Here is a 19,865-nt window from a genome sequence, read left to right on the forward strand (position 1 = left end):
ACTTTACGTCACTTCCTGCTTCTTCTCGAAAACAAATCCCTGGAGAGGATTTTCATGGTGGGAGTTACAAAAAGCCATATACGTCAAAATCATGTTTTGTGGTGAAAAAACGGATGGGTCCATACCGGCTCCCGTTTTTTTCCATGAAAAATATAGACTAAAAATGATGCATTTCATGACAGCGGACCTTTAAGGAGACAATACAAAATCAACATGGCAACATGCTGCATAAATTCTGCAGTGGCAGCGACATAGCAGCACACAGCAGATTGACTTTTGTCTACGTACCAGAGAGAAAACTTCTTTTTCAAAGGGGAGGCCGACGGGCCGCCAGCCATTGGTGCTTTTTTGGCGTCCGTTCTTGGGCTGCTTGGCAAGCGCTTGGCTCCTGGCGCCGGCAGAGCCCAGCTTCTGCTTTTTTTCCTTTTTGAGCGGGAACCCAATTGAACTGACACTGCCCGTGCTGCGGGCGCCAGACCGGGACCCGCTGGGAGGCTTGGCGCTCTGCGGACACTCCTTGGCCACCTGCAGCGAGGGCTGCGGTTGGCTGGGGTCGGACAGAGGAGTCTGAACAGGGGGCACTAATTGGCCGGCTGGAGGCACTGCGGGAATGGGGCAGCCAGTGAGGATTCTCGGACTGGGACAGACGGGGATGGAGGACGGGCTGTGGTGGTCCTTGAGGGTTGATGAGTAGTCGTCTGAGGGAGGAAGAGAAAGAAAGCAGCGAGATAGTGAAAACGACAATGGAGACTTTCTCAAGTACACAAAAATCTAAATGTGAAAATATGCTACTTTAATACCTCAAAATGTTATTACATTTCAATTACCGTGCGGCATCATACTGACATTTCCTAATAAAAAACATGAAGTAAAAAAAAACCCGAAGACTTTCGAAATACTACACTTTGATTACAGCTCCAATATTCACACAAAAACAGTCACATGAATAATAAATAAGTAACAAGCCACAAAGGTCGAATAAAAGCAAAGAGGAGCATTGAGGAGGTATTAAAGAAAAATCGACAAAAGATATTCTGATTAAGATGTTGCGTGTTAGTATACAGTAAGTAATAAATATAGTCCAATTATGCTGCATTTGTAATGAATTCCCAATATATTATTACTGGAAGTGATATAATGATTAATTTTTATACACCCACAGCATAGAGTACATTATCCGAAACATCTGGCACGCGTGTAGACAATCTTAGAGCTATTGCTCGTTAGTTATTATCTTACTAAAATGCTCTAGATGGTAGAAATGCAAATTAAATATAAATACATTGTAATATTCATTGTATACATGGATCAGTACAGAGCACAGGTGTCAAACTCAAGGTCCGGGGGCCAAATCTGCCCCACCACATGATTTTATGTGTCCCGCAAAGCCAAATCTAGAGTGTCAATTTCCATGATTCTTGTAAAAATCTGTACCAAAATTTCAAATTCTCATATATCATAAATAATAAAGTTGCGATATTTCAAGTATTTTTGTGTTACCAAACGTGAATATTTGAAAAACACATTAGCCTTCATTTCTGATTCCAAAACTCGTTCAATAATCGATTATGTAAATATGGTGAGATGGCTAAATATTTTTCTTTCACAGTCATAACGGCCCTCTGTGGGAAAACGGAACAACAATGTGGAGTTTGACATCCCTGGCATAGAGTATGAATGAATTTAAATTCCCAAATGTAAAAAATAAAAATACAAAATGTTAATGCTGAATTAATACTCTGTGGGAGTGTTAAACAAAAATTTTGCATTATTATTTTGTAAAATGCGTATGTCCAAGCTCAGCAGATTCTGAAGGTTTACCTAACATTGTGGCATGCATAATAATGATTGTAAACCAAACAATTATACATTCCCATAAAAGTGAAGCAAAAAAGAAAAACACCACAAATTGCACTATTGACGGCTCCAGTCATTGATTAGTAATCAGCATCTTTGCACACTGTGCCGCCAATCAGTTAGTCAACGGTGCGCTGTCTTTTCTTCTTCATCGATCAGTTAAATCTGGCAGCAACGTGAGCTTCTGAGAATTCGCCGGTGAAATGTTTGCTATTTAGACCACGCTGAGGTTAACAAGTGGTTTCCTCCAGTGATAAAGCATTGATAGAGTGCTGTAAATAATGAGGGTGTCGGTGTCACATTCCTTCCAGCGTGCGTTTGCAAACCGCAGCGTGTGCATGTGAGGGGCTGTTTTTATGGGTGCTTTTGTTGCGCTGATGCACACCGGGGGGGAAAAAAAAAAAAAAAACTATTCGTATTAAGTGTGTGGGTATTTGTGTATTCATGCTGTAATTCAGATGATGTACTTCAACATATCAGAACAGCGACCTCTTGACATTATTGTACTGGTTTAAATAGTGACAAAAATGGCTTGGATTGAAATGCAGACTTGTTGTTTCTGGCCCTGAATTTAAGTGATGTTGCCCCGCCTTGGCATTCGGATTAGACCGAAGCCGCGTAATAACTGCGCCGCACGTGCGAACATGTGCTTAACTAAACTTTTGGTAATCCCACTGTTGTAATCAACACTAATCTACAATGTGCATAGTTGTTGTGCAATTTTCAAAAGGTTATTTACAGTATTTATTAAAGGGGGTGGGGGATATTATGAAAAATTGTCTTTTTAATTGCTGGCATACAAATGTTTGGGGCTATTGAGTGCCTTGCCAGTCCATCAAGTGTGAACTTAAACAGTCAAGTCAAACTTTTCTTGTCTAAAGCCATTCTAAACTTCCTCTTGGTTCAATCGTAACCGCCCCCACACAGAGTTTCTCTGCCCGGGACATGCCCACCAACGCTGGGAAAAGCTCCAGAGTAGGACGAGGCAGTTTAAAACACTGCACTATCATGCAGAAACAGCCACGTCCCCCAAGGGTGTGAAGCCCCCGCTAGCATGTCGAAGCTAAAAGGTAGGCAAAGCTGCACCGAATTTTGTTGGTTCCGCACAATCACATGAGCCAACACCGTTTGAGTATTATAAGTGACACATACAGTATTTGTTTCCTTGGTGAAGTTGTCGAGGTGGTGGGCGGTATTTTGTGTTTGGCTATGTGTCCATGTGCTACATCCACACGGTATAGTGCACCAAGCATTTGAAGTGGGAGTCATCGAATGAGAGTCTACACTGCAGTTTGTTGGTTGCTGCTGAATAAGGATAGCAATTGGCTGTTAGCTGGCAAAATTGTGCAATATTGCAAAAAAATAAAAAATGCAAAATTAAAATTGAAAAAAAAAATCTGTCATACTGTGACAACTGCAATAATTGAACTGAGGTATGGTGAAGGATGACGTTATACATCATCCATTGAAGATGAATAGATTCCTCCAGTTTCCCCTTCAAGAAAAAAAGGTAAATAAAAGAATCCCCAGACAATGCTGCCAATTCTTCTTCTTTTCCTTTCGGCTTGCCCCGTTAGGGGTCACCACAGCGTGTCATCTTTTTCCATCTAAGCCCATCTCGAGCATCTTCTTCTCTATCACCCACAACATCCATCAACCTTTTCTTTGGTCTTCCTCTCGCTCCATCCTCAGGACCCTCCTACCAATATACTCACTCTCTCGTCTCTGAACATGTCCAAACCATCCAAGTCTGCTCTCTCTAACCTTGTCTCCAAAACATCCAACTTTGGCTGTCCCTCGAATTTTGCCAATAGATGCCATAAATAATGCCCAAACACTACTTTTCTGTTAGACTGGGCTTTGAGCTAACAGTTGTTAACCAAAACAGAAGCACTAAAGCACATAAACGGTCACTCTGATTAATTAATTAAAAAAAATGCATAGAAATAAAAAATTGGTAACTTATAGACAGCTCCCCCGTTCCACTATGTAGCTATATCAAGAAAGAACCTGACCAGTATATATATATTCTTCCGTGTGATTGACAGCCTTCACGTTATAAATTTTTCGTTTTGCAAGAGTTTTCAAGGCAAACTCCCGATAAAGAGAGCATGCGGAGAAACTAATAGGGATAAGCATATACAACAAAGCCAATACTGCTGTTACGCATGCACCACTATAAGGGAATATCATCAGATTGTATTGCTTTATTTTATATTTTTAGGCTGTATTTTTCTTTCTAAATATCCTGAAATGACTTTATACTCCAAAACTATCAAGCCAACCTGTGAGCTAATTGGAATTGATTGGACCTTGTGGCCCTGTTTTAATTGTATTGCCACAGTCTGGGAATAATCCTCCAATTCAATACTTGGTCATATTACTGACATCTCCAAGTTGGTAGTATGACTCAGATGATACATTTCTTGCAAATATGGCGGTGTTGTTTTTTTTCCCCTCCCCAGAGAATCTTCTTGTACGATTTGGAAAAGTGGATGCTACGGAGCCAGGAAGTGTAATAGAAAGGAAGGACGGAACACGTCTCTATTTTGCCAGCTTTTGACATTGTATCAGAGTTGTAACCCAAGCAGAATGCCGGCAGCTGCGATCAGAGTGTAAGTTTAACAGCTGAGACTGGCTATCCACGCCCCCTTTGTGTTGGAAGCAACTGTCGCCTCGCCTCTAATTATCTTAATGGGACGAGCTGCAACTGGTGTGTGAACGCGCGCTTAATCCTTGCGTATAAATCCGAGCGCCGCTGTTATTTCTGTGATGGACCAATTTACTGGGAATGCAGTGTTTAAATGACCTCTGTCCTCGGCTGCTCAATTGAATACCCATTGAAAAGACGCACGACCAAAGAGCACGCAGGAATCTTCCCGGCCACTTCACGTGATCCACAATTTTACTTTGTTTCCCTTTTCTTCTCTGGAATCTATCCCGATAAATAATAACAAAGCATTCCACTTTACAAATGCACGCATTATTCATTCGCTACACAGTCACACCTACAAGTGGTAGCTACGTGCGCAGCCACACCTGCCCTGGGGCGCTTCTGATGGAAGCGTGGCTGCAATCCAACTACATTCAGTCATTTGCTATTTAAGGGTGTGGTTAAGGGTGTGGGTCTTGCCCAAGTGACTTCAGCTATTTGCAGCAAAAATAAAAATTACCCATTTAGGGATTGTCCTTTCTGTCATGTACCAAGATGCCACAGGTTGGCGCCAAAGCCCTGACTAATACGAAAGCAGTAATTGTTTTCAAAGAAGTACTATTGAAGGGATACATCATGACTGATAGATTAAGATTTAAGCTATGTTGAGCCTGAAAGTTACAAAGGGTCTTCGCAATGTGCACATTTGTCAAATCAAATTATGTCTAAGGCATTTATTTTTAAGGGTAATCTTAAAATCCATCCACTTTAGTCGCCGCTTATCCTCACGAGGGTCAAAGCGAGTGCTGGAGCCTATCCCAGCTGTCAACGGGCAGGAGGCGGGGTACACCTTGAACTGGTTGCCAACCAATCGCAGGGCACATAGAGACAAACAGCCGCACTCACAATCACTCCGAGGGGCAATTTTACATGATAGATAATTTTGTATTTTGGAATGTGGGAGGAAACCCAGGCAGGCAAGGGGAGAACATGCAAACTCCAAACAGGCAAGTCCGGGATTGAACCTGGGACCTCAGAACTGTGAGGCCGACGCTTTACCAGCTGATCCTAAAATGTTATGGTAAATGAAAGCAAGGTAAAGTCAGTCACTCACATTTGAAAAACATACGGGTGTGGTCAGTCATGCCCACAGATATAAAGTTACAGGTGTGGTCCACCAGTCATGCCCGCAAATATAAATTTGCGGGTGTGTGTTCTGTTTGTAATTATGAGTGTACCCGTTTAAGAGCGGAGGGGGGCGGTGTCAGGTAAACTAGGAAGTAGAAGTAGGCTCAGCAGCACCTCGTTGTTGCAGACCTTCCTGTGCTTCGGTGTTAAAAAACAAACAAACTGCTGTTCACTGCTCTGGATCGGTTTTCATGTGTGTTGAGTGTGTGCGACAAGTGCGCAATTGCGCAGTGGCGCAGCTTAGAGGGAACATTGGTCAAGACTACACAAAATAAGCGACGTCTTTCAATATCTATGTATTTCTACTCGTACCAAATTTCACGTGGGTGATATTTCGTGCTCGACTGGAGATTTGTGAGTGCGACGCCGCGCAGGCGCATATGCGCCTGTCAAATCACAGTGACTGTAAAGTACAAGTGACAAGTTTATAATTATTTCCTACTGGGAAAAACTAGTCGCAGAACAACCAATGTTTCTGTTTCAGTCTCATTTCCAGATTAACAGGGCAAATTCATTCCAAATTGATCAGAATATTTTCATTTATACAAAATGCTAATCAATGTTTATCCACACCATTTGAAATACATATTTCATAGCCCCAGTTGGGGCCCTCTGGATGATAGGACCCATGCATGGAAGAGCAGCAAATGCCTCCGGAGGAACTTTGCACTTATGCATAACTCTTGCTTATCTACACAACTCCTCAAGCTTGAGGTTTATTTTGCCCCAAGACTACAAAACTGTAACAGCGCAGATAGGGCCAACCTAAAAAAAAGTTATTTCAAGGGATGCGTAAACTCACCTCTGTTGATGTCACGGGTGCATTTGGTGCACCCTCCTCTGGCAATAGCCGGAATCACACTGCTGTAGGTGGTATAGCCATTGATCCTGCAGGGCTCTCCATAGCACGCTTCCACAGAAGTGCAGCAGTAGACTGGATGGGAAATCCCTGAGCGCTGCGGGCCAGAGCTGGGCAGCAGTTTGGGTCTCTTGCCGCTCTTTGGGCACAGAGGGAGGGGCGTCATGGAGGACGGCGGTGTGTCCGGGTGGCTGAAGTGGACGCAATAGCTGGGGAAGCAAGCGTACGCGTGGGGCGTAATGGTTATGGCTGCTGGGTGGTGGACGTGGTGATGGTGGAGGTGGTGGTGATGGTGGTGGAACACCTCGGAGAGTGAGCCTTCGTTGTCGGGCTCCTTGATGGCCTTGTCCTTGAGGAAGAGGGCCAGTCTGTGACAGTACTCCACGCATCTCTCCTGGCTACAGCAGTAGCAGGACGACACGTCCGTCTCCTCCTCCTCCTCTTTGATTGTTTTTAAGGAGAATCCCAGCATGGAGCCACAGTGGAGTGGATTTTTTAAACAATCCTGCGTCCCAGACTTCCATTCGGGATCCAAAGCCTCCGTTTTGCAAAGACTACAGAATCCTTGGGCCGGGGAGCCTGGATCCTCCTTACCCTGTTTAATGTGCTTTAGCTGCTCATTGTGTTTTGGATTTGTTCTTCTTTTGGTCTGCAGTGTTGCTCCACTTAAAGGCTTACCGCTAATCTCAACCTGAGTTAAAGCCTTAGCTTTGCTTTCGCCGGCAGGGTTGGACTCCTGCTTTTTTTGCCGCTTGCTTCCGTAGAGGGAACCGGTGAGTTTGAGCAGCGTAGCAGCGGTGAGGCCCGCTTGACGCCGTGGGGTCGGCGCAAATAAAGCCAACCAGTCGACTGGCGGCGCCTTGGCTGTGGACCTCTTCTGTTTTTTACGACATTCCTTCGGGTACGTTTTGCCTTCCGGAAGAAACTTTTTGGTTTTATTAGGTCTACTTTCACCTTTAGACAGCGCTTCGGCGGAAGATTGCTCCTTCTTAACGAGATTGGACCCCAAGGGATTGGCCCTGTAGAGCAGCAGGCTGTTGACAGCCTCTGCGTTGAGAGAGGCCATTCTTCTCCTGCGAGGCTCAGGAACAAGCGAGGGCCACATGAGTGAGGTGTCCGATTGGCTACTTTTTAGTTCCAGTGCTTGTTGACAAGCAGATTTCTTTAACTTTTTATGAGATTTGTGAGTTTTGGTCCTGCTTTGAGAAGATAGTGGTTTCTTATTGTCTTTAACGGTTGATTGCTTGCAGGCTCTCTGCACATTCTTCTGCTTACTCACAGCTCCTTTCTCTTCCAAGCGTGTCAGTAGGACACAACAATCCAGCGTATCGCCAACTTTACCTGCCAATGAGAGCAACTCTTTCTTCTTCTGCTTCTTTCTCCTCACTTCCTTTGTCCTATCCTTGCTTTGTCTCAGCCCGCCTCCCTTCTCTTTGCCTCGCTTGCCACCTTTCGCTGGCTGGTGTCGCTGAGCTTTCACCATGGTCTCGTCCCGGAGCGGAAACTCTCTCCCCAGGCTTCATCAACGGGATTCTACGACGGCGGCTGGAGCTCAGAGTGGCCCGTCAACACGAATCATCATGGATCGTCAACTGAGGCCACACGCACGCTCTCTGCGGAGAGAAGGAAGGAGTCGCTTACAGATTATTCCATGACGTGAACGTAACAGACATACATGGTTTAGCAACAGATTTGACTTCATTTGAGACCAATTTCAAGATACCCCCCAAGAGGATACGGTCCCTCGGCTTTAAATGTAAATGTACTGCGCGCGCGATAACATTATTCCATTAGAGTATAGATTACCGCCTCGGGCCGCATGCTCTCCTTTTATTCATACGGCACCGTTGCGCTAGTTAATGTGCCAATTTGCCCACATGATATGATGACTGCTGCCAAAAGTCATGGTCTTTTTAATCACCATTTCCTGCTCGGATTGATGACTCAAATAGCCCACTAGGAACACCTTTGACTCACCCAGTGCAGCACGACAACACACGTCAATGACATATTCATTCGTTCAATGTGACGGATGCTTTTAGAGATGCGTTTGGATCTGTGCTTCAATGCCAAGCTGATTTAATTGACGTCATGTGTACACATCCTGCAGCGGAATGTCTTAAGTGGCTTCCCTAAGAGTGGCTCGTCGGATGCATGTTTCAAAAAAAAAATGCCTTCATAATACTGACGAGGTCAAGGAGTTGGGTCATATTTCAACATTCTGCATGGTCAACTCAGTTAGGGGATGCTTTCATATGAGATGAAGGATTCTGCCTGTGCGTCATTCAAAGGATTTATGAACTAAACAGAAATTCCGACCAAAAATAAAGGCAGAGGACTACTTCACTTTCATCATAATGCTCAGTAAAAACGAATAAGGAATGCTAATAAGTCACATGAATAACCATTCTATTACGACTTTATTAATGTGAAAAGTGTGAGGGCAAAAGTGGGGACGATAATAAAATAGTCAATTAATTGTGCTTTTAAATATTGTTTTTAACGAGATGGCAGTCCATGGAACCCTTAACAATCAAACAATGTATTGATTTATTCTATTGATTTTATTCACTCGACAGTCGACACATCCTTCAGATAGTTTGACTGTAATAATTTGACAAAACAGTGTCCAATTTTTGTTCTAATCGACAGCAGCAGCCCTTTTACATCTTTATGAATGAGTGCTTAAATTCTCAAAGTTGATAAAAGCGCAGAAATAACTGCCAAATCCCGAGCAGCCTCCAACTGTTTTCAAAGCATGTAATAGCTGAGATTGGTCTTATTGTCGCGAGACCCGATGAAGCGTGAAATGCAATTCATCAGAGAGAAATGTAATTTGAAGATAACAAGAGGACACGGGGCGACGCACATTGAGTTCCTGTGTGCAGCTATCAATTCAAGGCGCTCCATTTGAATAGCGCAGGCAGGAAGGACAGGAGCTCATTGACCAGCATCATTTCTCAACAAGGTGCCACCGAACACTGTGCGGTCACAGAGAAAACAGACGTAAAATGTTGACACAACTCGCTCGCGCGCTCCACATTTCCGTTACTAATGTGGGAAAACACCATCCATTAATTTTCCATCACGCTTGTGCTATATATGGGTCTTGGGAGCTAGGGCTGACTTTGTTCAAGAGGCAGGGTACACCTTGGACCGGTTGCCAGTCAATCGCAGGGGACATAGAGAGAGACAAACAAGCATTCATGCTTACAATTTAACAGTCTTCACTGAGTCCTAGAAGCATGTTTTGGGGGGCTATGAGAACGCGTGCACTCCACACAGTGATGTTCCGACAGATTCAAACCCCGATATCCTGACTGTGGGACGGCCATGCTAACACTAAGTCACGGTTGTGCCAGAAAAACCGTAAAACTACTAGTACATTCAGAAAGCTAAAAAAGAGTGAGAGTATCTATTGATTTACTGTAATTACAGCATTCAGTCTTTTCAGGGAGGAGCCTGTCAGCATTCTCCCACTCCTGCGTGCAAAAGCATTCCAAATGTGTCACAACTCGAGGGCCAAGCACAGGGCCTTCAAGGTCACATGTGCACATTTTTAATTGAAATTTACTCCATTAAAGTTTGAATATCACAAGAAAAAGGTTGTCATTTTGTATGTACCTGTATAGCACCTGTGTTACGTGGATTTCATCCAAGTGCTTACGTTGGTGAGACAATTTTGACATACCTCAATGGGAAATTCAATTTACACTACAATGTGTGTTTTTGCCGCACACAGACAAGCCGAGGACACACACATGCAGGCATGCAGGAAATATGTAAGAGTGAGGTGGTGCGCAAACGCCGAGTGTGGCTCTGTGCTGGATGTGTGTGTGAGAGCGGCATTCCATCAGTCCAACAACTAGTTGCAATTTCTTTTCCCTGCAACAGGATTCGAACTCCGCTCATCTAGCTCCAGAGCCCAATACCCAACAGTGCCACCCCTGATAAGACTTTGTTCTTGTAACCATCCGTTCATTTTCTTAGCCACTTATCCTCACAAGGGTCGCGGGGAGTGCTGGAGCCGAGCTCAGCTGTCAACGGGGAGGAGGCGGGGTACACCCTAAAATGGTTGCCAGCCAACCCCGGGGCACAAAGAGACAAAAGAGCCACACTCACAATCACACCTAGGGGCAATTTAGAGCAGGGGGGGGTCAAACTTATTTTTGTCGTGGGCCACATTGTCGTTACGGTTTCCCTCAGAGGGCCGTTAATGCAAAAACCACAAATCTTTAATCGCCTTATCATATTTACACATGAACTAGTTTTTAATCAGAGATCAAATGTGATGCGGTTTTGAAACATTCATATTTGGGAACACAAAAATGCTTATAAAATCTCAATTTTATTATTTATAATACATGACAATTTAAATTTTTTGTACAGATTTTCACAAAAATCACGGAAGTTGCCGCAAAAGAGGTGCCTCCGTGGCCCACATAAAATCATGCGGCAGGCAAGATCCAGCCCCCGGGCCTTGAGTTTGACACCTGTGACTTAGCGTGTCCAATTAATGTTGCATGTTTTTGGGATGTGGGAGGAAACCGGAATGCCTGGAGGAAACCCACGCAGGCACGGGGAGAACAAGCAAACTCCACACGCGCGGGTCCGGGATTGAACCCTGGACCTCAGAACTGTGAGGCCAACGCTTTACCAGCTGATCCACCGTGCCACCTGTTCTTGTAACCTTACAAGAAAAACAAAACTGTGACACATGGTCCAATAATCAGGTCTTTGTAACGCGTCTCTTTATCTATAGTAGAACATTTAGAATCCTAAATGTTCCACTCTAAGAAAGTGTAAACAATTGTATGGTTATGATCACAAGGCGGCTCAGTATTCAGGCTAAGTGTGACAGCAGCTGTCGCGTTCAGGCTCTTTCATGGTTTCCGCATTGCGTGACTGCGGACTGCTTCGGACTTGACGTGGAGTGCAGATCCGCAAGCGGTTCCAGTAATGCTTGGGATAGGTTCGCGCCAGGAGTTTTGAGCCATCTGCCCATCCTTATATTCTTTAAAATGTGAATTATCAGAATCTCCTAGATAGTTGTCGTTTGCAAGGTTGGTGCACGTATGCGAGTTCAGTCTGTGTATCTGAGCAGTCATTAAAAAAAATGGATTGCACTCGAGGGGTTTGCGCGGAACCTTTTGCGTGGGGCTGGATGACAATGTTTACATCACATGGAACAACCCTGGAAACACGTGGATCCTTAGCACATTAATTGTAATAAATTTATATCATAGTCATAGGAAAACAAAGTTGATTCTTGGAACTTTCCAGCTTTCTTCCCTAAACTCTGGCTCTAATACTTTGTTAGGTAACTCCAATCATTTATTGGTGAAGCCATTCTTTTCTTTTTTTTTTTTTTTTTTTTAAACGCTAAAACACCTCACGGTGGTTCACCTGTAAAGTGTTGGCCTCACAGTTCTGAGGTCCCGGGTTCGATTCCGGCCCCGCCTGTGTGGAGTTTGCCTGCTCTCCCCGTGCCTGCGTGGGTTTTCTCCGGGCACTCCAGTTTCTTCCCACATCCCCAAAACATGCAATATTAATTTGACATTCTAAATTGCCCCTAGGTGTAATTGTGACTGCAGCTGTTTGTCTCCATGTGCCCTGCGATTGGCTGGCAACCAGTTCAGGGTCTACCCCGCCTCCTGCTCGTCGACAGCTGGGATAGGCTCCTGCGCGCTCGCGACCCTCGTGAGGATAAGCGAGTCAGAAAATGGATGCATGGATGAATAACACACCTCATCCCTGTCAGCTTTCTAGGAGCTCCTTGAAGATTTGAAGCCAAAATTGACAACCCGTACACTTATGGTGCCATCACCAACCATAATGATGTGTGGTGTACTTTTAGTCATTTTAATGGAGATTTTTGTATTATTATTATTTTTTGCACCACACAAACGGGACCTTTTGGGAATTAAGACCATACCGTTTGATTCTGTAATAATACACTAGTAAGTTAAGGCTCTTCACACTACATACTTTTAATGGTAAAATACAATATAGAAAAAAATAACATCCCTTCTGATTAGGAAACAAGCCAAATTATGATAAAACAATGTTCATAATTGGCTATTATCCAATAAGACTTTAAAATCACTTCAAACACCTTACGCATTAATATAAAAAATAAAAAGCTGAGTTATTTTGATTTAGAGGAAATTCACAATGTTCTGGTTTACAGGCACATGCTGCATAGACTCACTATAACAACCCAGTCTAAATTTAGCTCCTCCCAGACAGACAAAGCTTGTCTCTTTCCTACTAGACAGAGCTTTGAAAGCATCTTGTGGCAAAAAAGAGAAACTTGTCCATAATTATTTCACGAGATGTCAAATGATCGTTATTTACTTGTATTTGTGCACTGAAATGTGTCATACCAGATTTTGTTCTGACTTCTCAGAGAAGCGCAGCGAGGCAGCTCAAATAGGGGCATGAATAATGAATCGCCTTTGAAATTCCACCTGTTCAAAATGATAAAAAGTCTTCGCTGCTATTGAAACGGTCCACATCAAAGCACTCCATGTTGCTGGATGGCCTAATCTCATTTTTTTTATTGACAGGTGGTCTCATCAAATTTTCAAGCAATGTTGTGTTTGTTTAAAATTGAAAAAGGCCGGGATGCTTACGCCATGATGACCATCATACCCAAAACAGGGTGCAGACAAGAAATGGCCGTCGTACACAAATCAGTACTTGCCAAGAAATTCCGACACTTCTTTTAATGTCGCTAGAGGCCTCTTCTTGGCATCCTCCCTGACCTGTTTTCCTCTCGACCTTTTATATATTTTGAAGGGATGTTGAATTACTGCCGTGACACATTTTACCCACTTGTGGATGACACTCCCAATTCGAGCTATTAAACGGCTTTCGTGCTTTTAACGTGTGTGTGTGTGTGTGTGTGTGTGTGTGTGGTGTGTGTGTGTGTGTTGTGTGTGTGTGTTTGAGAGCTGTGGGTGAGTAAATGTCAGGACAATGACAGAATCTGCTGCACCTTATTTGGGGGTTAATCAGAGTCACTTAGACTAAATGTTATTCCTCAAATTTGATGGATTCGTACAGTAAACCCAGTACGCGGGAGCAGAGATTCCACACGCGTGCAGGCAAGGGAGACGTCACATTGTTTGGGTTGTGCAAATCTGACTACCGTATTTTCTGCACTATAAGGTGAACCGCAGTATAAGGCGCACCTTAAATGAATGACCTATTTGAAAACTTTTTTTTTTTCAAATATAAGGCGCACCTCATTATAAGGCACATAGAATGGACGTTACAGTAGAGGCTGGGGTTACCTTAAGCATACATTAAATGGCGCTGCGCTAAAGGAAATGTCAACAAAACAGTCAGATAGGAGAGTCAAACGTTATTCATCGATTACTAACCAGCATTCTGACCACTCCGTTTACTCCCGAAATTAAAAAACAGCTGTTTTATTACTTTCACCGGGGTGAAGCCAGTGACATAGTATAGGAGCCATTTTGGGGTCTTTACACAAACACACATATGGAAATGAAACTGCACGCTTCGAGCAGTCATATATCCCAGCATGCACCGCGCGCTACTTCTTCTACAGGGGAAAATGGAGTTGGCGGATGCTTACCGTAGTTGCGAGACCTGTTGCGGCTCAAGATTGATCCATATAATAGTATAAGGCGCACTGGATTATAAGGCCCACTGTTGGCTTTTGGAAAAATTAAAGGCTCTTAGGTGCGCCTTATAGTGCGGAAAACACTGTAATTTGATGCGCTCTGTGCATGTTTTGTGTGCCGTATGTTGCCTACAGACAACGTTCCACCTACATGCAAAAACTTCTGACATGATTTATCTTGTTCATCAGACATCACACATCACTGTCATACATCACAACAACCTGCCGTTTTAAAAGCAGTGTTTGACTTTTTAGGTTTACTGTAAAGGAGATAAAAAAAATCAACTTAAACCGTCTGGGATTTTTATCTTCCTTAAAACATCACGCTTTTCTATTTTTGCAGCTACGAAGAGTGGAATGTTGAAAGCCGACTGAGGTTGACAAATTCTCTAGATAACTGCACCTCTGAAGTCAAACAAAATTTCAGAACGGTCATGCTTGGGATCAAGTCTTCAACATAGACCTCATTTAAACTTAACTCCACAAGTGAGTTTTTCCTTTTTCCTCTGCGTGATAGCACCACAGAAAGGTCAAATGTGAGGATGACAACAGAACATGAAATGGTACACAAACTCTTCTGGCCGCTCTCGCTACAGCATGACTAAAGCCACAATACGTATTCCATAATAACAAAAAGGAACAGAATGTACACCAGACTAAAAAAAAAAAAAAAAAATTGTTTTTTTTTTTTTTTCATTCTGTCTTCAAAGAGTGAGTGCAAGGGGTTCCCGGTTTATGACGTGCAATGAACTAGTTTGCGCACCAGTGTAACAATATGTCATCGTGCGGCACAGGAAGGAAGGCTCAGATATGGCCGTACTTACTGTTTTTCATTGGACTGTTTTATTTATGTGGTCTAGATTTTTATTTTTTATTTTTTACAAATATTGAGTGTAATTATGACTTAACTACTACATTGGTGTAAATGACTGCGCAAACTCAGATTACTTTTTTTTTGTTTTGTTTTGTTAAATGCACATTTCAATTTAAGAATCAAATTTGTTCTTAGTTGGCTCACAATTTTCTATTTTCTTCTCCTCATTAGGGTAAACTGCAGCATATCGTGGCTCACTCAGGGTGAGAGGTGAAGTACATCATGGACGGGTCACCAGCTAATCACTGGGTATATACTGAATTGCCAAGTTTTTTTTTTTTTTCCATTTCTAGCTCAGATTCACACCTTGGGCAATTTCGGGTCTTCAGTTAACCTCATGTATGGTTTTGGAATGGGAGACAGACAAATTGAAACCCATGCAAGCACAGGGAAGAGTTTTCTTCCTTTCTTTTGGTCTTTTTTTTAATCATTATTTTAGATAATATTATTACCAGTCTGTCTATATAACGCAATTATAGTAACTTTTTCATTCCCTTTATTAAAATTGCATTTTATTGAGATGTGCATCTTAAAACGACTCCAGTACATGTTGAGAAATAAATGAAAGTAGACGAGGTGCGGTAAGTTGTAGGCGAAGTTGACGCCAGCTATATTTGGGACGTTTGGGGAAAGTGTGGGGGGTTGGGAGGGGTTAATCGGCCCTTTAAATTGTAACACCTGTCAGAAGAATCCCTGCGAGGGCTCTGGGATTATTTAAAAATGCTGAAAATAAAAATCCACGGCTAAAGGAGGCCGAGACTGACACGAAACCCTTATTAGAAGTCAAGCTGCCAAACGCGTCTCTTTACTAGTTAAGTGGGAGCACACCGCATGGGTGACTGTCACCAAGCAGGCAACCTGGGGGGGTGGGGGGTTGCTATAGTGGGAGTGGGGGGGGGGGTGCAAAATCCCTACAGAGCTGTGCAGCTGCTGCACTTTTTAGGGTTCAAACTGTTTATGGTCAAATGAACAGTTACAGAAAATGTTTCCCCTGAACAATTCAAGTCTTACGTTGATGTTCACATGGATGCCAATATAATGTTAGTTATCAAATTAAAAAAATATACACAATATTATTTGCATACATAGAGATTTCCTGGAGTCATCCTTTGCACTGGCTCTCCACCAGTGACTCTCAACCACTGCAAAAGAAATCATCTGGTGTGCTGCGGGAAATTATCCAATTTCACTTTGTTTGCCTGAGCAGTATCATTAAGATTTGTGTCGGTGTGTTTCTTCCAGTTCCTGAAAGTAAATCCCCTTTGCGTACAACAATAAAGGCCCAGATTTCACGCCGTACAAGTCCATTTGAAAATAAATCGAGCCAAGAGCCTCATTATTTCAGAAGATGTACTTTTTGTGACATTTTTCTTGGCCGGTGTGCCTTGCAATTTTCCTAATGTACAATATCTGCCTTAGCTCAATAAAGGATGTGAAACACTCTGTGTGCTTATCAGGTGTGTCTACAATCAAATTTCACTTAATTGATCAGGAGCTATTTTATTTAAATTTTCTATCAGTGTCAGCGACTTATAGTGATAGGCCGAACAATTAAAGGCTCTCCGAACGAGGTGGCAGACGGTATAGACACTAATTAACCACTGTATCTGCTTTTTATGACATATTTGTTTGGTGGCGGTGTGCCATGGCCCATGTGATGATTTTTCTCATCTAAAATATCTTCCTTGGCTTTATAAATGTTGGGAAACATGGCTCGACACTACCACGACACCATCATCATCATCATCACCACTACCACCACCCCATCATCATCATCATCATCGCACACCCTCACCTCCTTGTAGGTCGATGCAAAAAAAAAAAAAAAAAAAAGCAAACAACATCTTTTTTCTAAATACGTTATATTACTATAACACCCAAAAAAAGGAGAGAAACGTGTAACGCAATGGATGCATGAAAAAGAGACTCGCCTACTTACTTGGCCGCGGTCAGTGTGACAGCATGCCGGGGCAGGAGTGCTGAGATGAGGAAAGGGGGTTGGGGGTGGAAGGTGGGGGGGAGAAGAAGAAAAACGAGCGCAAAAGAGGCCGATCGTCGATCAATCCATAGCGGGGGCACCGAGGAGTCCGCGCACGCTGCTACCAATGTTGGCGGAGAAGCTTCGAAGCGATCATCTCCGCCTGGAATCACCGCCGAGGTTCATCGTCTAGCTTCCGTGTCCCGTCGCGTTTTCCAACTAGACAACCCTCCCACCCCCACCCCCCTCCACACGCGCACACACACACGCACGCACGCAAATAATAACCCCTCAACGTCGCTGCTGGTTCAGTTTCGCTTCCCTCGGGCTCGGGCTTCACGTGTCGATCGGCGGAGCGAGAAGCCGGAGACGGAGAAAAAAAAAAAAAAAAAAAAAAAAAGATCGGTGAGCGGTGGGTGACCTACTTCGGAAGTGGCACACTGGAGATGATATTCATGCGCTCGGCGGCTGCGTGCATGCGCCGGGACATCTCTCTCTCCCGTCTTTGCAACGCCTAATCACTCCCACACTCTTGCCCATGCAACGGCAGTTTGAGAGGGTGCCGTGCTTACACACCATTTACTCTTGGGGGGAGAATAAAAACATGATGCCGATGCTCTAGAGTCAAGAGGTCGCACCGATGTGCTTTGGAAAAGGAAATATGGTTGAATGCGGAAAGTCAAGCATTCCAACTGATGGCCCCGCGTGGCATGAGAAAAATGTGGACACTCTTGTGTCAACTCAGCATTTGCTTCACACATCCATTTGCAAACTGTTAAGAGTATTAAGTTGTGGGCGATAACTTAGAGTCGAGCGTTCAGAGTTATGCTTTTGTGCATTGAAGAATATGTTGGAACTCGAGTATTCAAAGTAATAAAACTGGACATCAAAAATATGTGAGTGCTGGGCTTCAAGCGTTTGCACCGCTGTGTGAATGAAGATAAAGTCAAGTAGGAACTTGTGCAACAAAGATAATGGCTAACAACTAAGAGTTGAGCATTGAGCAATATGGTTCATCGCAATGAATTTCATGTGAAAGCTGAGTAAAGAATTCAAAGCAATAAAAAAAAAGCATTTGTACCCCCGTTACTGTAATGAAAGCTGAGAAACATACAAAAGACACCAGTCACTCACATTTGACGAGCGCTCGCAAATCTGCACAGTCAAGCACGCGTGTAAAATTTGTTACAAGTAGAAAAAAATAGATATTGAAAGACGTCGCTTATTTTGTGTCGTCTTGACGTTAATTTACGCGTTTATTTCATAAACATTGGTAGCAAGCCTGATCCTAAACCATCAGTATTCACCCAGAAACAGGAAATGGAAGTTAACTGTACTGAGCATGGACCGAAGTAATGCCAATAGCACATGTTCCGAGCTGCTTCACGTACTGCGAGCGCATTTACGTTGAAAGTCATCAACATCATGAGCCATGTCAGAGGAAATCCAGTTACACCAGGAGTGCTCAATGCGAAAAAAAAAAAAAAAAAAAAGACGTTAGACAATCATCCACCTCGTCGCTTGAGTCAGCTGTGGCCAATACGTCGAGCGCATGCACATAAAAGGTGCGTTCTAGCGAGTCGGCCTCCTATTTACGGCAGTCGCGGCGTAGCGCGAGTGCCCCCCCCCTCAGCCGCCCCGTTAACTATAATACATATGAGATTGTGATTTACTTTGACTTGATCTAAGTTCTGTTAGACTAGTCTGTTCGTATACCTAAATGTGAACGGTCACTTTCCCCCGTGGTACACGTTATCTTGAAGTTGAAATACTTTCCCCTCTACATGCTTTAGGAAGATATAGATCATCTACTGCTAGCTTTCATCAATGGATTGACAAGAGATACCGCTGTAAATTACGCTAGATTATAACAATACATCATGACTGCCGACAGGAATGTTTGTTCCATTGTATCGTAAGCTTGTTGCCACTAACGTCGATTATGTTGAACTAAACTTTCAGCATTTTCAAAACATTGCGAGTATAGACCGTTCATGTTTATTCCTTGACAGGCCACTGCATTTAACTTTTCTGCAGATAAGGTTTGTCAGATCAAGAATTTTTATTGATGAAAAAAATGTTGAATACCGTTTTATATCATACTCTACTAATACCAGTTGAAATTGCAAATTAACATTTCTGAGTTTTACATTTTTGTTTTCTGTTTTATTTTTATTTTTAATTTACAGTTACAGTTTATATTAATTCAGTAAATTATTTTAAGGTCTTGAGATTCCATCCCTAATCCCACCTGCAAATTTATCCACGAGCATGACTGACTACACCCGTACATTTTTCAAATGTGATTGACAGACACTGTAGATCAGAATATGGGAACGCATTGGGTTCAAACTAATTACTCTGTGTCAATGATGGCTAAAAACACTCAAGCAAATAGCAAACTAGTTTTGTGCATCGAGTACTAAGCGTCAAATAGTAAATTACGCATCAAAGATGATTAATCACAAGTATTCAGGCTGATGCTTTTGTCCATCAATGACTATAATGTGAATACTGAGTCCTGAGGCAAATAAATAAAATTGGCAATCAAAAATCATTTGAATGCTGAGTCTTTTTTTTTTTTTTTGCACCACAAGAGAGAATCGAACATTCACACAAAGGATACAGTTTTAAAATACGTGAATGGTGATCGATAACTTACACGAGTCAGACAATGCACCATTGATACAAATGCTGAGAGTAGTTATTAAACCCCTTCAATGCCCCGTCCCCCCCCTCCCCATACTGCATCCATACTAAGAGTCAAGCTAATGGTACAGGGCAAGAATGCTGAGTCAAACA

General features: G+C 43.0%; 1 protein-coding gene across 3 annotated transcripts in view; it reads right to left on the reverse strand.

Annotated features, from left to right (window-relative positions):
* Positions 1-19,865, reverse strand: part of bahd1 (bromo adjacent homology domain containing 1) — a 56,546-nt gene that overhangs the window by 10,033 nt on the left and 26,648 nt on the right. For 2 of the 3 annotated variants that reach the window (XM_061842813.1, XM_061842811.1), the window contains 2 exons: positions 6,501-8,170; positions 289-698 (listed from right to left, as the gene is read on the reverse strand). In XM_061842813.1, coding sequence (XP_061698797.1) covers positions 289-698; positions 6,501-8,040 — 1,950 coding nt within the window. In that variant the 5' untranslated portion in view covers positions 8,041-8,170. Of the gene's footprint in view, positions 1-288; positions 699-6,500; positions 8,171-17,024; positions 17,397-19,865 lie in introns of those variants that run through there. The other variant, XM_061842812.1, reaches the window with a different exon arrangement.

Source organism: Syngnathoides biaculeatus, chromosome 15 (assembly GCF_019802595.1).
Source record: "Syngnathoides biaculeatus isolate LvHL_M chromosome 15, ASM1980259v1, whole genome shotgun sequence".
NCBI classification, from domain to species: domain Eukaryota; kingdom Metazoa; phylum Chordata; class Actinopteri; order Syngnathiformes; family Syngnathidae; genus Syngnathoides; species Syngnathoides biaculeatus.